Genomic DNA, 21,568 nt, shown 5'->3' on the forward strand with positions numbered 1-21,568 from the left:
CTGTTTAACATATTTCTAATCCCAAAAAGGTTCAAGAAATAAAAAAGAAACCTTTATTTTGAGTGGGAAAATAATGTGTAAGGAAAGGACAAAGATTGTGTGTAGGAATGGAAATGAAGTTTGCAGAGCAAAAGTGTAGAGACCATGAGTTTTGATTATTCCCCACTTCAGACATGTTTTGTTGTTTTACTCTCTGGCTTTGAGCCTGCTGCGACTTTGGGTCTGTCCATTTCAGTTTTAATTTATATATCTCAATTGGGGTGGACCTCTGCCATCTTGGTTACACCTTATTTCTATTAAAAAAAAATAGCAATAGCAAAGGATTTATGTTAAAATCAAATTTTTTTAGAACCATGGTTAGAATTTTAGTTTCACAATTTACATGGTGTTTAGTGATTTTTTTTTGTTTTAAATCTGTCTAAATCAATCTCACTCTCGAAAAGTAAGAATTCTCCCAGAACAATTACGATCAATTCACATTTTAAAAATTTTGCAACTTTACTAATAAAAATAAACATACAACATGTAATACAATCATTCTCAGGCTTTACACGAGCTTATTGAAGCTCTAAAGCTAAATCAAAATTGAAAAAGGACCAAAATGAAATGTTTCAAAATTCAGAGTGGATGTCATGACATGAGGGAATTTCTCGTCGCGACGTGACTCAATGTCTTGGTCTCGTCAAGAAGATAAGGTACCTCGTCACACCGTGACCTAGAATTCAAGCTCGTCCGGGCAACAAACATACGACGTCACAACATGATATCCTCGTTGCAACGTCTTTTGAACGAAGTCACAACGTCACTAACTGTTTTTGCAATTTCACATTGTCAAAGCCTGCAATTTCAAAGGCATAACCATACAAACCTATTCCAATCTCATTTTAGACCAAATGAATAGCAACCAAGCAATTTTAACATAACCTTAAGCACATTCATATCACATTCAAAACTTCAATTTTCTATACAACCAACATCAACATCCTCAATGGCATTCATCAATATATATATCAATTCCATACCTCAAACAAAATACAAAAGTCTTAAGCTACACACTCATGTGTCTATGCATCAAACTTATACCATTCACATGATAAAACTACAAGCCACCTATAAGAACACTTTTAATTCATGCTTAAGGTATATTCACAAACGACAAACCAAAATACCATTCTAACTTGGCATATTAAACTTACAAATAGACAGAAAAAAAATAGTCTTTTTTTTTTTAGACTCTTTATTTTATAACATAAATATTGTTATAAATATTGTTAATAGCCTCTGGTGTGAAAAGAAAAAAAAGTTTGTGACGCTGAGATGGGCCCACAAAGCTAAGATAAAATTGAAATGCCCTTTCTCTCATACTACTCTTTCGATACATAATCTAATGTTTTGAAAAAAAAGAAATCAAAAATTTCATATCGAATTCGAAGTGCCATGCTATTATTACTTACTAATTCATATTTCATAGGGCGAAGGCATAGTCTTCTTTTTTCTTTCCATCAAATAAAAAAACTCATTGACGCCGAGCGTGAGGGAATGCTAGACGTTTGGTATATATACTTAACTAGGTACTAAATGACTCAATCTAGGTACGTGCCCTTATAACACAAAATAAGACGATTACAAACTTGGTAAGTCAGGAGTTGTAAGTTGGATGCTTTAATGATCGTTCAACTTATCAAAACTCTACTTGTACCTGCACATGAAAAATAAGACTATATGTTTAGTAGTGATACACGGTAAGTTTATTAAGATCTAATGCCTTATAAATAGGTTTGCACACATGTATATAATTGCTTCTCACAACCTTTCAAACCATTATATAAACACCTATGAATTTCATATAATAATACATATGATTACTTCCATGCTAAAACATGTACTCATTTATACTATGCTTACCACTTTTTCATTTATGTAAATTGTATATGATCATGCTTGCAATTCAATTACCTTCTAAATAACTTAAGCATATGATATTATTTCGTATGACAAAATTTCATTACTTGAATCTACTCAAGCATAATTTCGCATTACTAGTACTTGTCTAATTCGAGTCTAAAATTTTAGTTTCACATAGCCGGTCCACCTCACGAGCTTATAAGCTCATTCATAGTCAATAGCTCTTAGTTCATCATTAACTTAATATAATTCGTCATCCCAGGTTGTTTGACAACGATGGTTTACCATTCCGAATTGACCTACAACGATGGTTTCCAATTCAATTTTGTCATCCCAGGTTGCCCGAAAATGATGACTTGCCACCCTGAATTGCCCGGCAATGATGGCTTACCACCCCGGGTTGCTCGATTCTGTCATCTCGGGTTGTCTAGCAACAATAACTTGCCACCCTAGATTGCTTAGCAACATTGACTTACCACCTAGGATTGCCCGACAACGATGGTTTTTAATTCAAATCATACATAAATAATTCAGTTATCATATGTCACAATATACTTCAATTCGATTTCACATCAATTGTCTAATTTCAATTAACTTAGAACTTCTTACTTTATTCAATATGGTCTCTATCTCAACATTAGTCTTACATACTCCAAATTAATTCAATTTATCCACGAATACTTGCTTTAATGACGTGCATTGTAAAATAACATAAAAACATGGAAATTAAATAGGTTTTAAATTATAGAAATACATATTGTAAACTCTGATCTATTCGTCAATGACTTTATCTTTTCCCTTCTTTTTTGAGGAATCTCGATCGACGTTAGCCGCAGATTAACATAAACACACAAAACCATCAATACACAATCAATTTAACACTCAATTGCAAATTTATGCAAACTTCACATTTTATTCAATTTAGTCTCTAAAACCAGAATTAGCATAACTTTTGATTTAAAACTCCAATTTTTAATCTGATTTCACTATAATCAATTAGAAACCTCCTATTTCTCATTTCTACAACAAATTTTATAGTTTATGCATTTTATTCTCTAATTTACAAAACTATCAATTAACTTCACAATTTAGTCCTTTTTCACTTTTAAGTTCAAAATCTATCAATTTAATACCTAAAACTTCAAGAAATAAATAATGGTAATTTCCCAAAACTTTAACAGTTTCATAAATTGATACATGAGCTAGCTAATTTAAGCTCTCATGATCTCAAAATCATAAAAATTACAAGAAAATGACTAAATTGCACAATTAATGAATTTAAAACTTGAACCCTAGGTCATTTGTCTTCCTCTTCTCCTTCAATGGTTCGAATATATTAGGATGAAAAGAGAAGAATTTTCTTTCTCTTTCATCCAACTTCACTTTATCAAACTATTTATTATTAATATTTTAATATGTTTTTATCATTTAAATTATAAATTTATAACATAATTTCTATACATATTCATTAAGCCACCCTTCCACTAAATTTCCAAGTGGTATAATTTCCACTTTATTCCCTAACCCCATTCTAATTAATAAAATCCTAGTAATTGAAGTTTTACTACTTTTATAATTTAGTCCTTATACTTTAATTAATTACTAATCTGGCGTATTCATCTATCCAAAATTCAATGCCCTTATAAAATAAATCCATAAATATTAAGTAAAAATATTTACGGGATCAGTTTATTAAAATAAGGTCTTGGGACTGTATTTTCCGGCACCACTGACTTTCAGGTTTTTACATAGCCAATGGAAAAATAGATCAAGAAGATAAATCATAGAGATCATGTAAAACAAATATTAATTGAGCTATTTTTTTCATTGTGGATACAGGTGTGGCCAAGTCTAGCATGCCACACATGAAGATCATTTTGCAAAGTTAGAAAGGAAGAAATAGTAGACAATGGAACAATGATGGATGTGACAAGAGGTGAAATGGTACTTGTAGGTATGTTAGGAGGTTGAAAGAAGTATAGGCCACCATGCTCTTTACCAATCTCCATAATCCTTCCACTACAAAGGTCTTGTAAAAGGCAATAAGAGGGATAAAGGGAGACAAAACAATTGAGATCTTTTGTGAATTGAGAAATGGAAATCAAATTATAATTGAAATCTGGTACATATAAAACATTGGTTAACATATGATGGGAGAAACGGATATGAGTGTCAATGTGAGTGGCAGGAGTTGATTTTCTATTAGGCAATTGAACATAAGAATTGTTAGAAGCAAGAACAACAGAAGAATGCAAGTATTGAAAATCAGAGGTTATGTGACTAGTGAACCTTGTGTCAAGGATCCAACCAAGTGAAGTTGATGCAAAGGCGGAAGGCATACCTGCCAAGTGAGTGTAACAATAATAGAAGAGTCCTTTTGTAAAAGGGTAAGAAGTTGTTGATATTGTTCTGAGGTTAAAATAAGGGTAAAAGGAGCCTTGACAGAAGAAGCAATGGCAGATTCAAGTGGATCTTCTGAGGAGATAGCATGACTAGCAACAGGTTTCTTCCTAATAAACTTAAAATTAGAGGGGAAACCAATTAGAATGTAATACTTTTCACGTTTGTGGCCCTTGATATGGCAGTGATCACAATTGTCATTGAACCTACACTTGGAAGGGCTAGTAAGAATAGCTAAGGAATAAATAGCAGTAGGTTTAGAGGCAGAAGGCAGGGTGGAGGAGAGCTGACGCTGAGATTCTTCCTGTACAAGCATGAAGTAAACTTGATTGACCCAAGGTAGAGGTTGAATAAACAAGAGTTGACTACATATAGTAGAATAAGAGTCATTGAAACCTGTTAAAAACTGAAATAAGCATTGTTGAGGAAGGTGTCCAGAAGTGTGTTGAACATTATCACGGTTACATAGTGTGAAGGGGACTAAAACATCATGTTCATCTCAAAGAAGTTGGAGCTTTGTGAAATAAGTTGAGATGGGACAAATACCTTAAGTGTAAGAAGTAATGGTTTAATGTAGATACAAAATTTATGCAACCATCAATCTTGTTATACCATTCTTGAAGATCTTGCCAAATAAGGGAAGCACTCGAAGCAAAAACAATACCAGCAGAAAGTTTTTTGCAGACGGTGTTTAAGATCCAAGAGAGGACAATCGCATTACAATGTTCCCATTGTGGGTGAAGAGCTGTTGGAAGATCAACATTCAAGCAAGTTCCATCAACAAAGCCAAGTTTATTTTTGGCGAGGAGAGCAATGCGCATGGACCGACTCCAGACATTGTAATTTTCTAAACCAAGAAGTTGATGAGAGACAAGTAAAACTCCAGGGGTATCGGAGGGATGGAGATAGAAAGGATGATGAAAATCAATGACAATAGATGGTTGAGGGATGGCCATTGAAGAAAATCGGAAAGAAGAAATGAGGGGAAGCAAAAGATGAAAAACAAGGGTAAAACCCCAAATCATAGCAATTGATACCATGTTAAGAGAAAGGGAAGAAATTATTTGAATCATTATCTATTGATTGATATATCTTTTGCTGGTACAACATTCTTACTTTTATACTCTATACGTAGTAACTAACTAGTATTTTTAATACAAAGATTAATATTAATTACTAATAACTAATCCCTAGATACTAGTAGCTGTTGTGACAACTTTATTTAACAACTTCTACAAAACCACCACTCACAGGCCCTCGACCATCGTCACCTATCATCAACCTTCACCCTTCAAACAAAAACCCTCATTGCAAGCTTCACAACATCATACGCCACAACTCAAAAGCCCCAAACAAAACATGAAAAAAAAAACCTAGCAAATCAATAGCCAAAAACTAAAAAAACAAATAGAAAGAAAAAGAGAAGAAACCTATATCCGCTTCGGGTTTCACGGGTTGGATAACTCGGGACCCCAGTTCAATGATTTGAACAGTCGAGCCATGGTTGGTTAAAGAAGAGCTGTGGGCGGAATATGGTGACTATTCGACAGTAGACGATGGAGATCCGTTGAAGCCTTATTCAAAGCTTTGAGGTCTTAATCTCGGGATTTTGAAAGCCTATTGGGAAATTTGAAGTGAGATTTGGAAAGAAGAGACAAAAAGAAGTCATTTGGTGATGATGGTTGGCCAAAGAAGGTTAGGGTTAGAAGAAATGAAAAAAAAAGAAAGAAGAAGAGATCAAAGAAGAAATGAAAAAAAAAAAGGGATAGGCTCACAAGGTTTCACGAGAGAAAAGGAAAAATTACAAACTTAGTCCCTAAACCATTTGGGGTGAAACAGGTTGGATGGCATATGCTGAAAGGTTATACTAGGTGCATTTTTTGTATAGTTTTTAACTATTTTAATTTACTTAATTTAAATTATGTTGCATTTAATTTTTAATTGTAATTTAGTTTGAAGAAAATTAAATTATTTTTTTTTAAAAGAGCCGACAACCGATTCAAAGAAACTAAGTTGTGGTAGTAAGTCATTAAATTTTTAAAAATAAAATTTGGAGTATGGAGTAGCATTTATCATTTAAAATAATAATAATGAGGCAATATTTCAATTTAATATGGGTCGTGAATCTTTTATGGTAATAAATAGCCTTCTTAAAATGAGTAAATGAATTTTGTTTGATATTTTGGGTATTAAACAACACATGTTTAATAATGTTAAAACTCTCCACGCGGTCCTTTAAAACTTTACCACAAAAGAATTTTTAATTTTGAAAGAATATTTGACCTAACCAATTTTAATTTAAAAATAAAGCCTTATGTGTTTCTTAAAATTTTAGTTAATAAAAAAAATCTCACCTAAAATCACAAAATTTAAATCTTATCCCTTGTGAAGATAAGTTGGGACCACCGCTACTCAGAAAAGAAAGGACGATATGTATTTCTGTTCGCAGGTAGCTTAGTTTCAGAGACAAAGTTTTGTAAATGGCAACTTCGTTTAGCTCTCCACCATTTCTATCTTACCCACTAACAAGAACTCCCCGCTTCTCTTCTTCCTCGCAAACACCTCCTCCTAACTCACAACCACCCAATCCACCACCATCTCCTAAATTAACCACAACTTCATCTGAGCAGCAACCACCGGTAACTGTGCGAGAACCAAAGCCCCCCAAACCTACCACCACTGTTGAAACCACTGATTGGATAGCTTCCTCCTTGACCAGGCGCTTCGGCCTTGGTGCTGGCCTTGCATGGGCTGCCTTCCTTGCTGTTGGAGTCATCTCTGAACAAATTAAGACTCGCATTGAAGTTTCTGAACAAGAAGCAAATACAAGGTGTGTCACTCTAAACTCTCCTCTACAGTTTTGACTTTGTATTTCTGGCCTTTCAAATCACTGGGTTGGTAAAGGTAAGATTTTGGATCACAATATATATATACACAAATTTAAAGGAGAATGAATTCTACATATTTGGGAATGAAAGTAAATTGTAGTTTCTTCACTAAGCACACTCATATTGTTTTGGTTAGAGATGTTGAGAAGCAAGAGGAGGTGGTGCTGCCTAATGGCATAAGGTATATATTCTTTTCATCGTCTATGACAATAGTATATGGCCATTGGGAGCATTTTATCAGGCTAAAAATATATGTATTAAAAACAGGTACTATGAGTTGAGAATTGGTGGAGGGGCTTCTCCAAGGAATGGAGACTTGGTGGTGCTTGATCTAAAAGGGAAAATTGAAAGCAGAGGTGAAGTATTTGTTGATACATTTGATGGAGACAAGAAGCCACTTGCTCTGGTAATGGGATCAAGGCCTTACACCAAAGGAATGTGTGAAGGGATAGAATATATAGTGAGATCAATGAAAGCAGGAGGCAAAAGGAGAGTCATAGTTCCTCCCAATTTGGGGTTCGGAGAAAAGGGTGCAGATTTGGGAACGGGTGTCCAGATTCCACCCTTTGCAACCCTAGAGTACATAGTTGAAGTTGATAAAGTCTCCATTGCACCTGCATGACCTTGTTTATTACCATATATGTTGCAGTTTCAAAAACTTCTAAACAAAGATGACATGCATTTTTACAATATCTAATTTTATTCAAATATTTCGTCTTAAATTATATCACATAAGATCTGATATGTTATTTAACAGTTAAATTAATTATTTTAGTAATAGATAACTTGATTGATATAATCTCAATAGCTTGAATATATAATTAGAATGATGTGAAGTTTAAGGACCATTTTAAATTAATAATTTAATCAATTGAATCAGTAATTGATTAAGAATATTATTTTCGAATGTGGATGAGATGAAAGTCGCACCATTAAAGATAACACTATAATGTCACCATTATTGAGAGCTATAAAGCTCAAAAACTTTTACCACCACTAAAAGTAATTGCGCGATGTATTCTCTAACAGATAAGAGGTATTAAGTTTCAAGCAAGCACCTATCTAAACAAAAAGAAAAGTTCCAAGTGATCAGCGAGATGGATACAAACAATCATGGTATAGAATTATTTAAATTATAAAATAATTATCAAAATTCTTTTTTATAATTTTAATAATTTTAATATTTTCTATAATTATTTAAAAATCACGTCTAGAATGAATCCAAACAAACGGGTGTCCAAGTTCACTTGAATTAGGACATCCATTTGTCTAAGTTTATTCTAAAAAATAATTTTAGAAATTTTAAAATATATATTTCTAATTTTATTTTTAAAAATATTTGTTAAAATAAATGTCAAATGTCACCATCTACTTACTCCATTAGTTATGTCAAAAAAAATCATGTTCAAACTCGATCAACCTTAATAGAGAGTTTAACTAATTAACTTTTAGTTTTATGAGTTGAATTGGGTAATTCATTTATTTTATTTATTCCTATAATTTTTATACAAAATGAATATTAAATATTTTTCCTTTTCTAAAATTTTGGAATTAGATTTAAATTGATAATTAAATTTTGTAATTGTTCACGGTTAAATTTATTAAATTTTTAAAATTAAAACAAAATAAATTTTTTATAAATATTAACAGTTAAATTTGTTAAATTTTTAGATTTAAGGTCAAATTGATAGAATGTGTAAATATTAAAGGATTAAATTTATTATTAGACCAATAAAAATGCTCACGTCAGCTTTCCGTTAAGTATTTAATTATGTAAAACTAAAATTTTAAATTCTGAAAATATTAATAATAAAATTAAAATTTTTAAAATTGAATGACCAAATAAAATCTACCAAAAATTGAGTGACCACCCAAATAGTTTACCCTAAAATTTAATAACCTTGTTGTCTTCAACCGGAGAATATTGTATAAAATGCAAGAAATTAATAAACTCTCGAATACAAATCATCGACATTTTCGTGAATGTGAAATAGATATATTTTTCCACAAGGGAGCAGAAAGGTTATACGAGTGCGATTTACTTTTCCCAACTTCTAGACAGCAATGTGAAATAGATATATTTTTCGTTTTAACCTTTATATTATTCAAGAATAGGTTGGTTTAATTATTTAATTTGGTATATTTTGTACATGTATTTAATTTTAATATTCAATTTAATACACCGATGAAATAATTTAATGAAGGTTTGACATGTATATTCTAATAAAAATAACACAAGTGTCTAACTGGGAAAAATTAAAGTTTGGATACTAAATCGAATATTGAAGCTAAATTGGTACTTAAATAAGATAAAAACTGAAGTATCAAAATTTTTTAAAAAATAGATATCAAAGTGAACCTTGAAGCTAAACTTAAGTACGTAATTAAAAACTAAAACCAAACTTAAGTACCAAATAATATATTATCTCTTAAAAAATAAAATGAAACGATTAGTTGAATCTATTTTTTATTCTCTAATTTTATTGAATTAAGTGATACTAACTTACTCGATAAAACAATATAAAATTTTGAATTAAATTATTATATTTATAAAAAGATAATGTCACATTTGGTATATGTACTTCCATTAAAACTCTAAGGTATAGTACTTATACTTTGAAAACATTCAATGTGGTACTTGAACTATTAACGTATTTTATTATGGTACATGATGTTAACACCACTAGTGAATTGCTAAATCAACCAATGAAAATTTGACACATATTTTTTTTCCAAATCATCAGGTCACACGAATAATTTATCAATATAAGAAAAACTAAATAAAACAAAAATTAGATTAAACTTATTAAATAATTAATAACTTAACATGTGGAAAATAAAAAGAAGTGATTATTAGGTATTTTCATGGATAATAAAAAATATTATTTAAAAATCAATTAAAATATCATTTCAAATGAAAAAAATTTTAGAGAAGATTGACCATTACTTAAACGGAGAAGATGACATTTTTGTTTATATAAGTTTAGTGTTTAAATTTTTGTTTATGTTATATTATCCATGTGGACTTTGATGATTTGGAAAAAAAATTTACATGTCGAATTTTCATTTGTTGGTTTAGTAATTGACTAATAGTGTTAATATCGGTACAATAATAAAACACATATTGGTAGTTTATGTACTAAATTGAACATTTTATTAAAAGTATAGGTGCCAAATGTGACGTTATTATTTTATTAATGATAAAAATATTATTGATATAAAATTTACAATAATTTATTTTGAAAACTAAATTAAAAAATCTAATAGATAATATTTTATATGAAATTTAAATAACCGTTCTTTTTCAAATAGGAGCAAGGGAGAAGCTAGAAATATTTTTAAGGGAACAAAATTAAATTATAATTTTTATGATAGTAAAATGTAATTTTTAAAAGATTAAATTAAAATTTTATTATTTTTTAGGGGCTTAAAATATAATTTTATTTTCATTAATTTAAAATTGTAAAAATTTAAAAAAGCTAAAATGAAAAAAAAAAAGGGGGGGCGCCTTCCACAACATTCCCCCCTGAACAGGAGAATATTCAAACACGCAAGAAATGAAGAAATTTCCGGATACATTTTCATGAATGAACACGAGAGCAAGGTCATAAATATTAGGGATAAACTAATATTATTTGCTCCCTTAATTTGTTAACTTTTTCATTTTAGTCCCTGAAGTTTTTTTATCTACCTCAACTTGAATTCTTTAAAGTATAACGACTTTAGATCATGAAATTGCGCCAGTTTGAAATTTTCTTTTAAAATTTCTTGATAGTTTTAAATATTATTTTATTTTTAATAAATTTAATAACGTTATGCAATTTTAAATAACCACATCATTATATTTCAAATCAAAATTTAGAAACAAAAAAATCCTAAATTCAATAACCAAATGTTGCTTTATTCTAAATATAATTCCATGCACGTCCACTTTCAGATGGAAATGTGAAATTATATAATTTCGACATTTGTCAGCCGTCAACACGTCATTGAAAGAAATAAAAAATAAAAGTAAAATGAAGAAAATTCAATAAAAATAATTTCTCTTTCACCCGTCCCTTCTAGTTTTTCCTTTTCTCATAAATTATAGTTGTGTAAATAATAATTTTTTAATTTCAAAAAAAAAAATTTTACAATCTCCGTTTCCTTCTCCTCCCATTTTCCCTTTTCTCTTGTGTTTTGATTACTCCAGGATCTCCTTCTATTCGGTCCTGTTTTTCACTGGATCGGTTGATCAGAGGGTTCTCTAAACGATGTCGTATTCGGATTCCGACTCTTCTTCCGGCGCTGGTGACCACCACTACAAGAATTTCAAGCAAATCAGCCGTGAAAGTGAAGTCTTATATTCTCTATTTATTCAATCTTTGTTAAACTTAATTTTAAGATTCTCTAATCATTCTGCTTATGATCTATCTGGTTTCACAATCGTTAGTAGTAGTACGAACCTGATCATGTAATTTCTACTGAATTTTAATCGTTAGTAATGAATTTGTCAGTTAAGTTGAATATACAATAAATTTGTGTTTTTACGCAGTCTTAAGGAAAAGCCACGAAGAAAATATATTATTTCATAACTTATCAGCGTAACTATATATATTTTAATTTATTGGTTTCGATGTATGAAATTTGAACAAAGAATGTAAGTGATCTTTTTGTTCAACAATGCTAATTCAAAAACATAAAATCAGTGCTATGACTGTGCTATATGCTGCATTATTTGCATTTTGCTGAGAACTATAATATAGACTGATATTGCTCATGAAAACGGGACTTTTTTCATGAGCTATAGTTGATTTTTAATGCATCGAGTTTATCCTTAACTCCCCGTTGTGAAATTACTCGTAATGGGAATAGGAAAATATGTAAAAAAGAGGAGCTAAAAACAATCACGATCTGCGCACTTTGTAGAAGTGTAGGGATGTTTCAACTATTATAATCAGGCCTGCACATGCATGTTATGGCTTAAAAGCATGGAGCTGGACAGTGAGAGCAGGTCCCTACCCCTAGGCAATGATGCACACAAGTTTTCTGCCCAGGCTTCATCTAGTTGTCTTGTACCTTTCTATCTATTAAGCAAAAAACCAAGGTTATAATGCATTTGGGTTGTGTGTGTGTGTGTGTTTTATTACCTTTTTTCATTTATTCTTTAGGCATGATATTGTTCACTAATTTTGGGTGGCTGATCTGATTTAAATTTCTATATGTACTTGATGTATGTAAAGGGTTATTACACGAAATGCTTCGTTCTGCAAAAGTGAAGGACTCTAAATCTACTTGGAAGGTATGCTGGTCTTGTTGTCATTTTTGTTTTGGTTATTCATGGGCTGGCTTTGTGCTGTTATCATTGTTACTGGTTGCTAGAAATGTTTTTATTTATCTTGATTTTCGATCCCCTCTAAGCAGGTGCTAATCATGGACAAACTCACGGTTAAGGTAATGTCTTACTCTTGCAAGATGGGTGACATCACAGCAGAAGGAGTTTCATGTAAGCCAAGCTTCGTATTATTTTAACTGTTGCATAACAACTGCTCTAATAGGGCAGACAATGAAATAATAAGCTACATAAGTAATGTCATCATTTTAAAGTTTCAAGGATCAAATTTTTCTTCTAATTTTATTGATTCTGGTTTTGTTTTGCAGTGGTAGAAGACATATACAGACGCAGGCAGCCATTGCCATCAATGGATGCTATATACTTCATTCAACCAACCAAAGAGAAGTAATGTCTCTTCCCTTTACTGAGTTTTCAATTATCAAGTCTTTAGCTGGGTAGGTATTTTCCTTTTGGGACTGGGTTTTATGTGTGTATCACATTTTAGCCCATTCCCCCTTTTGTTGACCATATAATTTTACATTTATGTGGCAAAGAAAATAATCCATTTTCAAACAGTTGCAGACTCCATACTGAACATTTTCCCATTTTAGGTCTACATTCATGATTTGACTACCTATATCTTAGATGATCTCATATCATACTTCCATCATCAGAAATTAACCTTGCTGAAGCCTTATTTTATTCTATTTTCTAGTATAGCTTTCCCTAGCAAGGATGCATGCATTCATGCATGTCTGTTGTACAAGATTTAGTTATCCTAATTAATAAAAGGAAATGTCTCTGTGAGATGTATATATGTCATAGTGCAACATAATCCTACTTCTCTGGTGGGCTTTTCCCCCCTCACCCTTTATTGTTTCACTTGTGTGTTTGTGCAGTGTTATTATGTTCTTGTCAGACATGGCTGGAAGGACTCCCTTATACAGAAAGTATGTGAAAGATCTTTTACATAATACATTACATGAGGGGTTAAATCTTCGGAATTCCAAGCATTTGACAGCTTCTGATATATATTTTCTTTTATCTGGTATGTGGAAAAGGGCATTTGTTTACTTCAGTTCGCCTATCTCAAGAGAATTGGTTGCTCACATCAAGAAGGATTCAACTGTCTTGCCTCGCATAGGTGCATTGAGTGAGGTTAGGGTTTTTTTCTTTAGATTGCCAGTTTGCCTGAAACAATCTGCATTGTGCAAACTAGTCCCATTGATTGTTGAGTTTTTGTTTAGTGCTGATCATTTCTTGGTTGGCATATGCAGATGAACTTGGAGTACTTTGCAATTGACAACCAGGTAATCTGGTCACTTGTGCAAATTGAATTAAAATAGTGATCATCATCTTTCTTTTTCTCCTGAAAAAAAATTGTAATAGCCTATGTGGCCCTTTCATATTCTTACAGGGACCAGTTCATTTTGATTTATTTGGAACTTGCATCTTCAAACATCCAGGCTAAAATTTGAGATGCAAATTTTGGCCCAAATTAAGTCCTAATAAAAGCCTTTGTGGTTTAAGCCTGAAAAACTTTCAGTGAAGAATAAGTACTATTTGTATATACTTGTATATAACCACTGAGATGTCCTATATTGGGATCAAGAGGGTTTTGGAAGATTTTAACCTTGAAATTTAAGCTAGTTTATCATGATATATGATGAAGCTTGTGTATCTGATCAGTATCTAATAAGTCCCCCCCCCCCCACCCCCAAAATGAGGAATGGCCTATCAAAATTGTTATCAAGTGAACTGCGATTTTCTCACTACAGGGTTTCATCACTGATAATGGTAAGGCTCTTGAAGACCTTTTTGGTGATGAGGAAAATACTCGCAAAGCTGATGCATGTTTGAATGTGATGGCTAACCGCATTGCTACAGTATTTGCTTCATTAAGGGTATATGCACTGGTCTTTGAATTTTGATTCTCAAATGGAGCGAAAATTTTCTCAGACGTGTTAATATTTTAGGAGTTTCCTTTTGTGCGCTACCGAGCTGCCAAGTCTCTCGATCCAATGACCATGACTACTTTCCGTGATCTAATTCCTACCAAGCTTGCAGCTGGAATCTGGAATTGTCTTGTAAAATGTAAATCAATTCCCAACTTTCCTCAGCAGGAAACATGCGAGTTGCTCGTCCTTGATCGATCTATAGATCAGGTTTGCATATTAATATTGGTTGCAAGCTAATGTCATTTGCATTGCATGATTGTTCAATTTGCTTATGATAAATGGTTAATTCCCTTATCTAGATTGCTCCTGTCATACATGAGTGGACTTATGATGCCATGTGCCATGATCTACTGAACATGGAGGGGAATAAATATGTACATGAGGTATGTGCTGTTGTCAGATTCAGTATGTTCTTGACTTAACTAGGAACCTTTTTTCTGGTTTCTGTATATCAAGCAAGTGTACTATTTAGGTTCCAAGCAAAACAGGAGGCCCTCCTGAGAAAAAGGAGGTTCTTTTGGAGGAGCATGATCCAATATGGCTTGAGCTTCGACACGCACATATAGGAGATGTATGTATGGTGCTTTCTACTGTGTATATACAACCTATATTGCTCTAATATTTCATTTCCATCAAGTGCCCAGATTGGACACTTGTCAGGCATGTAAGTAAAATTGGACATGGATATGGGGTCTTGACTACCATGTAGGAGGAAAAAGTTAAAAAAATTGAATACATCCATGTATGACCTATATCATGTCCAATGCTTAAAAAAATTGAATACATCCATGTATGACCTATATCATGTCCAATGCTCCTGAGCCTGACCAACATAGGACTCCATGTTGAATCCTGATTGACCCTTTGGTGTATTCTTAGGCTAATTTAAGGTTGCATGAGAAGATGACCAATTTTGTATCAAAGAATAAAGCTGCACAACATCAACATGGTTCAAGGTTTGTGTAAATGCAGTTTTTACTTTATCCATGATATGCTTGAAAGTTTTACTGAATACACTGTCTTCTCACCTGGCACCTTCTGATTGTTTCATCAGTGCTGTACAATTAGGGATGGCAAAAATCCCTGAACCCAACAGTTCTGATTTGCCCAACCCTAAAGAGGCGGTTTTTTTTTTTGGCTTAATGACAAATTTGGCCACTAACATTTACATGTTTTTCAAAATGACCCTAATTGTATTCGTTAGCCTTTTTTGGCCATCAACCTTTGTTTTTTTTTCAAAGTGCTTATTCTAACAGATTTGATGAAAGTACCATTAAAAAAATTAACAGGGATGATGTGGAATATTTTTAATGAGACCTAATTTATTACTTAGGTAACCCAATAAGATAATTACATGTGGAATTATCTAAAAAAAGGTTTCAAAATGAATGCATTAGTTTGTTTTCTGAGAGGTTTCAAAAGATAATTAACAAATCAAACGGAAAATACTGAATGTGTGCATTCATTTTGAAACCTTTTTTTAGATAATTATGTTTATTTTCTTTAAACTAAGAGTTATTTTTTTAATTTCATGTATGATTTATTTATTTTATTATTTTCCACATGTAATTATTTTATTGGATTATCTAAGTAATAAATTACATCTCATTAAAATTATTCCACATATGAAATTCGACATCATCCCGTTAACTTTTTTAACGGTACTTTCATCAAATTTGTTAGAAAAAGCAATTTGAAAAAAAGAATAAAGGTTGATGGCCAAAAAAAAGCTAAAAAACACAATTAGGCCATTTTGACAAAACATGTAAACGTTAGTAGCAAATTTGTCATTAAGCCTTTTTTTTTTTTGAAAATCGGGTTTTAAGGTAGGGCAGGTCAGTTTTTTCAATTAAAAATTTCAGGATTGAGGTCGTGTTTAGATAAAATCAGCCCTGCCCCCACCTTAAATGCAACTGCTGAAAGAATGAGTTAATTTTAAATGTGATAATGCTATAAAATGTAGTCCTTGATGAATTTACTTGGAACTTTTAGCTACATGACTCTACTCTCACCTTAAAATTCAACATTTTTACAGAGATGTTGGTGAAATTTCTACAAGGGATTTGCAAAAAATGGTTCAAGCATTGCCACAATACAGTGAACAAATTGAGAAGCTCTCCCTTCATGTAGAGGTCAGTTTCTTGCCCATGTAAAAGCATAGAATTTTTTGCCCCAGATATCTGCTCTCCTGTTTTCTAGTTGAAAAAACTCTATTTCTGTTTTAGCCTTCTGTATGGTGCCTGCTTCTTTTATTCCTTTGAATGATCAGATTTTTTGTATTCTTTTGTTGAATATTTGGATTATATTTAGCATTTTAGTACCACTTTTGCTATTAATATATTATCCTATTTTTCCTCTGTCTAATAGTCCAAAACTCATTGAAACCTTGGTTGTGAGCCAAACATTTTAAATATTTGGATTATTCATGGGGATCATTTGTTCTGTTCAAGGTCTGCATGTTCTACCATGATGGTGCTTTATCATTTTATGGCATGATTAGAAGTTTTCCCTTCTATTCATGTCTAAGAGCAGCCGATATTTGCCATATAAAACAGATGTTAATGGTACAAGCTTCATGTGTTTCCTAACCAATTTCCGATGTATGATTCATGATTTTTTATGACTGAAAGAAAATGCTTTTAATTATCAAAGATATAGTGACTTCATACAGATTCAGTTTTATGATTGCAGATTGCTGGAAAAATCAACAGAATCATCACAGAGCAAGGGCTAAAAGAACTTGGGCAACTGGAGCAAGATCTTGTTTTTGGTGATGCTGGAATGAAAGATGTAATTAAATTTCTTACTACAAATGAGGTAAGAAATTTAACTATAGCATAACCAAGAGGTATTCTACTCTGTCAAGTTTCTAAACTAGAAATATCTCTTTTTGCAGGCAGTATCTCATGAAAATAAGTTGCGGTTGATGATGATTCTTGCAGCCATTTACCCTGAGAAGTTTGAGGGTGAAAAGGGTCTTAGTTTGATGAAGGTTGCAATTTTTCTCGTTTCATTTTTTCTATTTCATCCCCACCCTTCCTTTCCATTTCTTTCTCCTACTGGCTTTACAATACTATCCTTTTCATTTAGAGATCTGAGTTCAAGCAGTTTCAGACAGCCAATTATGTTTCTCCAATCTGATGCTTTAACTTTTTTCAGCTAGCAAAATTATCAAGCGAAGATGCAAATGCTGTGAATAATATGAGTTTGCTTGCACCATTATCAGAGTCCAAAAAAGGTTCAGCCAGTTCCTTTTCTTTGAAGTTTGATATTCACAAGGTAAATGTTTTACTAGTTGAAACTCTGGTTTTGCTGGTTGATCTGGTATTGTTGTTTACTGATTAAGTTCTTTTCCTTCTCTCCTTGTTCCTTTGCTCATGCCAGAAGAAGCGTGCAGCTAGGAAAGACCGATGTAGCGAGCAAGAAACATGGCAATTATCACGCTTTTACCCTATAATAGAGGTATGTTTAGGCATAGGTTCATTCTTTGGAACCATTTTTTATTACATTTGTGACTAGCTGCTGCATAATCTTCTGCAGTCTTGCATAACTTCTATTTTTTATTTATTTCCACTTTAGAATAACTTAAATGTTAATACTTTTTTTAATCATATAATGATTTATTGTTTGTTGTTCTTCGGGAAGTTCATGTTTTGGAGGTGTTGGTGGTAAAAATATCATTTCCTATGTATGTTTTTGTTTTTGAGAAAGATCTAAACTTCTTTCTGCAGTATGCTTTTCTGATATGTTTAGTTTTACTATGTCAAAATCCTTCAAAAGATCTAATGCCATTTCTTTTCTAAACAAGTTTGTCATGTTTCATTTGTTCCAAATCTTTAAGCTGTAATTCGTTGGTAATAAGTAAAGTTCAATGAGAGATTATTATTGCAATTGTCTTGTTATATAACAGAGTCCTGCATCTTTCAAAAACTTATTCATAAGAGTAAAAGAAATGCTGTAACTTTGCATCTGACATATTAGGAGTTACATGGCAAAATGATTACTTACATGTGAATTCTTTTCCATTTTCAGGAGCTTGTCGAAAAACTTAGCTTGGGAGAACTATCGAAGGATGATTATCCTTGTATGAATGATCCTAGTCCAAGTTTCCATGGCTCATCTCCAGCTGCTGCATCCATACATGAAGCTCCAGTTGCTCATTCCATGAGATCAAGGAGGACGCCAACATGGGCTCGGCCTCGTGGTTCAGACGATGGGTATTCAAGGTCCTTATTATGAATACCTAGCAAATTACTTTTGGAATCATTCTCCTTAAGAGTTTTATTTTATTTTATTTTATTTATTTATTTATTTCACTGCTTTTAATGCATCAATGCCACTGTCAAGGGCCCTTGTGCTTTCTTATCCTTAATGCTCTTACTCTGTGAATTTGATTTTAATGTTTGTTTTCCTATGTCATCTCAGTGATTCTGTACTAAGACATACATCGAGTGATTTGAAAAAGAGGGGCAAACGCATTTTTGTGTTTATAGCTGGTGGAGCTACAAGATCTGAGGTATGAAAAATTTATGATCTCAATCTCCAAGACCATGAGGTTATGATGATAGACATTTCTGATACCATCTCCAAAAAATGTCCTTTCATGTACAGCTAAGAGTCTGTCACAAGCTCACCGGAAAGTTGAACAGGGAAGTTGTTTTAGGCTCAACCAGTATTGATGATCCTCAACAGTTCATCACGGTAATGATTTTCAACTACCCATAATTTTGTCATATTCTAATTAGCAGCAGAATTGTTCAACAGCTGACCTAATTTGGTATTGCTCATGGTTTCCAGAAACTGAAGCAGTTGACTCCAAGTGAAATCTCATTGGATGATCTGCAGATATGATCCTGGTGGAGTAGGAAGCAAGGAATTGTGCATTTTGCTGCATCCTGGTAAAATCATAGATGCGTCGTTTCATTATATAGCCATTTTTTAACATTCAAAGGAAATTGTCCGCTTCTTGGCCGATGTCACAGTTTTTTACTTCGTTCTTCTTTCTGGTGGGTGTATTGTAATTAATTTGCCGGAAGCCACCAAATATCCCCCCATGTATAATATTACTGTTAGTTATAGGAAATAACTCGCTGGATTTTAAATAATAAAAGCCTAACCCCATATTCTTAACACAATCTAGACATATTCAGTGACTTTCTAGAATCTCTTTAGCCCCACTTCATAGTTCATACTAACACTGACACATGTTTTTGTTACTTATTATCAAAAGCTTAAACTCAAGTGTCAGCAACCACTATTTCAGATGAAAAGACCTGGCATGGCTAATCTGCTTCTGTCAATGTTCAATGTTTTATATTCATCCTATCAACTGGCTGATTTATTTGTTGTGTTCCGGTAATTTTTTTATGTGTTTATGTTAGATTCATGCCAAATTTTATCCATGGTAAATAACAAACCAGCCTTTGTGTTGATATCAAATTTTATACCCGAATTTTAGATTCAATTTTGGATTATCTGTTTAGTAATGACATTCTCAACTCACCATTATGAAGAAAAACAAAAAAATAGAGTTTTCTTGTCGCAAGAAACCAAGCATCTTCTCCTAGCCACTCCGTTCCACTAGTAACATAATTTTTCAACTTCGATTTTTTTTTTTTAAAAAAAATTCATAATGGATAAAATTTTGAATATAAATTATAAAATTTTCAATGAAAAAGATTTTAGATATATCTTTTATAAAATTCAATTAATTGTAAATTTTAAAATAATTAAAGTCAAAGTTTAAAAGTTTTTATCCAATAAATGTTCTAAACCCGGACATTTTTACTGAGAATTAAAGAAATAGATAGTGAGGCTAACAAAGCTTAAAAAGTACCAACGATTTGGTTACAAGAAGCATTGAAGATTCACCCAGCAAACCTGAGATACCAACGTATACTTTGATGAGCCCCCTTTCCGTAAATTTATATTCGTTTATCTGATCTGCTTTGATTACTTGTCGATCAGTTTTCCTATTTTGGGTAGGAGACAGTAACAGGAGAACATTGAAATAGTAGATGATGGATATTTATGAATTATCATCTGCTTGCAGACCCGGTGAATAAATAAATAACAACTTGGACAATGGAGATCTTGGGCGGTGTTACCATAAAAAGTAGTGTTGGAAAATGATTAGTATAGTCATAGAATCTATATTGTGTTTTATATCAACCCTCTTGTCTGGCTTGATATAGTATATACTTCTGACTCAGTAACAACTAGAATTAAGCTCAATATTCCAGGGAAGGAAACAGTCAAATAGCTGGTTAGTGTCCATGGAGGAATCATGAAATTCATCACCTCTTTTTTCCCTATCTCTACCTTTGATGTTTTCTTTTCTTTGAAGCCATTTCCCCATCAGTTGCTGTATTAGCACGGAGACCATCACAATCTTTCCTATTTCATTTGATATTAATTTAATATAGGCTAATCTATACCACCTTCAATGCTCAAAAGTCAAAATTAGACATCAAGCTTTATGTGATTGGATTTGTCAAGATTCATCTAAATTTCTTCGTCTATTATTTTTTACAAAATATCTAATACATTTTTTATTACATTCCAAAGTATGAATAATTTAATCTTTTCTTATTCTTCTTTTTTACATTGAGTACATGATATAAAATTATAATAATTAATACAGAGGAAAAGTATAAAGCCGACAAACACCCGGAATCTGATGAAAATTAGTACAGGTAGGAGATAGTAGCTAAGCTAGGATGATGAGTGAGCAAAAATGGAAGAATTGGTGGTCGTTGGCAAAATAACCAATATGTTGAAACCCCAAAGTGGTCCACTCATTACTCAAAACAAGGTTGACATACATACATACATAGTGATATATTATTGTTTCACGTTGAAACTTGAAACCTCGTGTAGGCCGCTCAACCTACCTACAACACTATGTTGGCCTCATTGTTGCGTCTACATTCTTACAAGTTTTGGAGGTTTGGATCTTGTTGGAAGAGTTAAAAAGGTAATGATTGATGTATTTTTTTATTATTTATGTCTCGGTTGAGCTTGAAGTAAATAGAAATGAATGATTGGTGATTTGTAATATAGGAAATTTATTAAAAAGACGTCGGAGTTTTACCATCGAAACA

At 32.3% G+C, this 21,568-nt stretch overlaps 2 protein-coding genes and 1 long non-coding RNA gene across 6 annotated transcripts; 2 read left to right on the forward strand and 1 right to left on the reverse strand.

Annotated features, from left to right (window-relative positions):
- Nucleotides 1-479: 479 nt before the first annotated feature.
- On the reverse strand, nucleotides 480-6,084 carry LOC105792126 (uncharacterized). Of its 2 annotated transcripts, none has more exons than XR_008198772.1 (3): nucleotides 5,736-6,084; nucleotides 1,455-1,699; nucleotides 480-809 (listed from the first exon to the last, which is right to left on the reverse strand). It is a non-coding gene; the product is annotated as an uncharacterized LOC105792126 (long non-coding RNA). The 2 variants fall into 2 exon arrangements; XR_001133204.2 differs by having other exon boundaries at nucleotides 480-838; nucleotides 5,736-6,083.
- A 640-nt stretch (nucleotides 6,085-6,724) lies between these two features.
- On the forward strand, nucleotides 6,725-7,915 carry LOC105792124 (peptidyl-prolyl cis-trans isomerase FKBP17-2, chloroplastic). The gene is made up of 3 exons (XM_012620534.2): nucleotides 6,725-7,135; nucleotides 7,330-7,374; nucleotides 7,461-7,915. The coding sequence occupies exons 1-3, from the start codon at nucleotides 6,786-6,788 to the stop codon at nucleotides 7,813-7,815; spliced, it is 750 nt and encodes a 249-aa protein (XP_012475988.1). The 5' UTR covers nucleotides 6,725-6,785; the 3' UTR covers nucleotides 7,816-7,915.
- Nucleotides 7,916-11,263: 3,348 nt separating this feature from the next.
- Nucleotides 11,264-19,600, forward strand: LOC105792119 (SNARE-interacting protein KEULE). 3 transcript variants are annotated; one of them, XM_012620525.2, is made up of 21 exons: nucleotides 11,264-11,525; nucleotides 12,416-12,474; nucleotides 12,597-12,678; nucleotides 12,834-12,912; nucleotides 13,407-13,457; nucleotides 13,569-13,665; nucleotides 13,785-13,817; nucleotides 14,286-14,411; nucleotides 14,484-14,672; nucleotides 14,765-14,848; nucleotides 14,938-15,036; nucleotides 15,345-15,421; nucleotides 16,501-16,597; nucleotides 17,157-17,282; nucleotides 17,362-17,457; nucleotides 17,625-17,744; nucleotides 17,850-17,927; nucleotides 18,498-18,691; nucleotides 18,891-18,981; nucleotides 19,077-19,166; nucleotides 19,263-19,600. In XM_012620525.2, exons 1-21 carry the CDS (start codon nucleotides 11,447-11,449, stop codon nucleotides 19,314-19,316), a joined length of 2,001 nt encoding a protein of 666 aa, XP_012475979.1. In that variant the 5' UTR covers nucleotides 11,264-11,446; the 3' UTR covers nucleotides 19,317-19,600. The 3 variants fall into 3 exon arrangements, with proteins under 3 accessions (XP_012475979.1, XP_052490993.1, XP_012475980.1); XM_052635033.1 differs by having other exon boundaries at nucleotides 11,265-11,525; nucleotides 12,102-12,474; XM_012620526.2 differs by lacking the exon at nucleotides 11,264-11,525 and adding an exon at nucleotides 11,539-12,279.
- The last annotated feature ends 1,968 nt before the right edge of the window (nucleotides 19,601-21,568 follow it).

Source organism: Gossypium raimondii, chromosome 8 (genome assembly GCF_025698545.1).
Source record: "Gossypium raimondii isolate GPD5lz chromosome 8, ASM2569854v1, whole genome shotgun sequence".
In the NCBI taxonomy this organism is placed as follows: domain Eukaryota; kingdom Viridiplantae; phylum Streptophyta; class Magnoliopsida; order Malvales; family Malvaceae; genus Gossypium; species Gossypium raimondii.

What these genes read in the sequence shown, in the direction of transcription:
- LOC105792124 (XM_012620534.2), top strand. Translation starts at nt 6,786, where the DNA reads ATGGCAACTTCGTTTAGCTCTCCACCATTTCTATCTTACCCACTAACA. An exon ending in GAACAAGAAGCAAATACAAG is followed by an intron (nt 7,136 to 7,329) that starts GTGTGTCACTCT and finishes TGTTTTGGTTAG; the next exon opens with AGATGTTGAGAAGCAAGAGG. An exon ending in GTGCTGCCTAATGGCATAAG is followed by an intron (nt 7,375 to 7,460) that starts GTATATATTCTT and finishes TATTAAAAACAG; the next exon opens with GTACTATGAGTTGAGAATTG.
- LOC105792119 (XM_012620525.2), top strand. Translation starts at nt 11,447, where the DNA reads ATGTCGTATTCGGATTCCGACTCTTCTTCCGGCGCTGGTGACCACCAC. An exon ending in AGCTCTCCCTTCATGTAGAG is followed by an intron (nt 16,598 to 17,156) that starts GTCAGTTTCTTG and finishes TTATGATTGCAG; the next exon opens with ATTGCTGGAAAAATCAACAG. An exon ending in AATTTCTTACTACAAATGAG is followed by an intron (nt 17,283 to 17,361) that starts GTAAGAAATTTA and finishes CTCTTTTTGCAG; the next exon opens with GCAGTATCTCATGAAAATAA.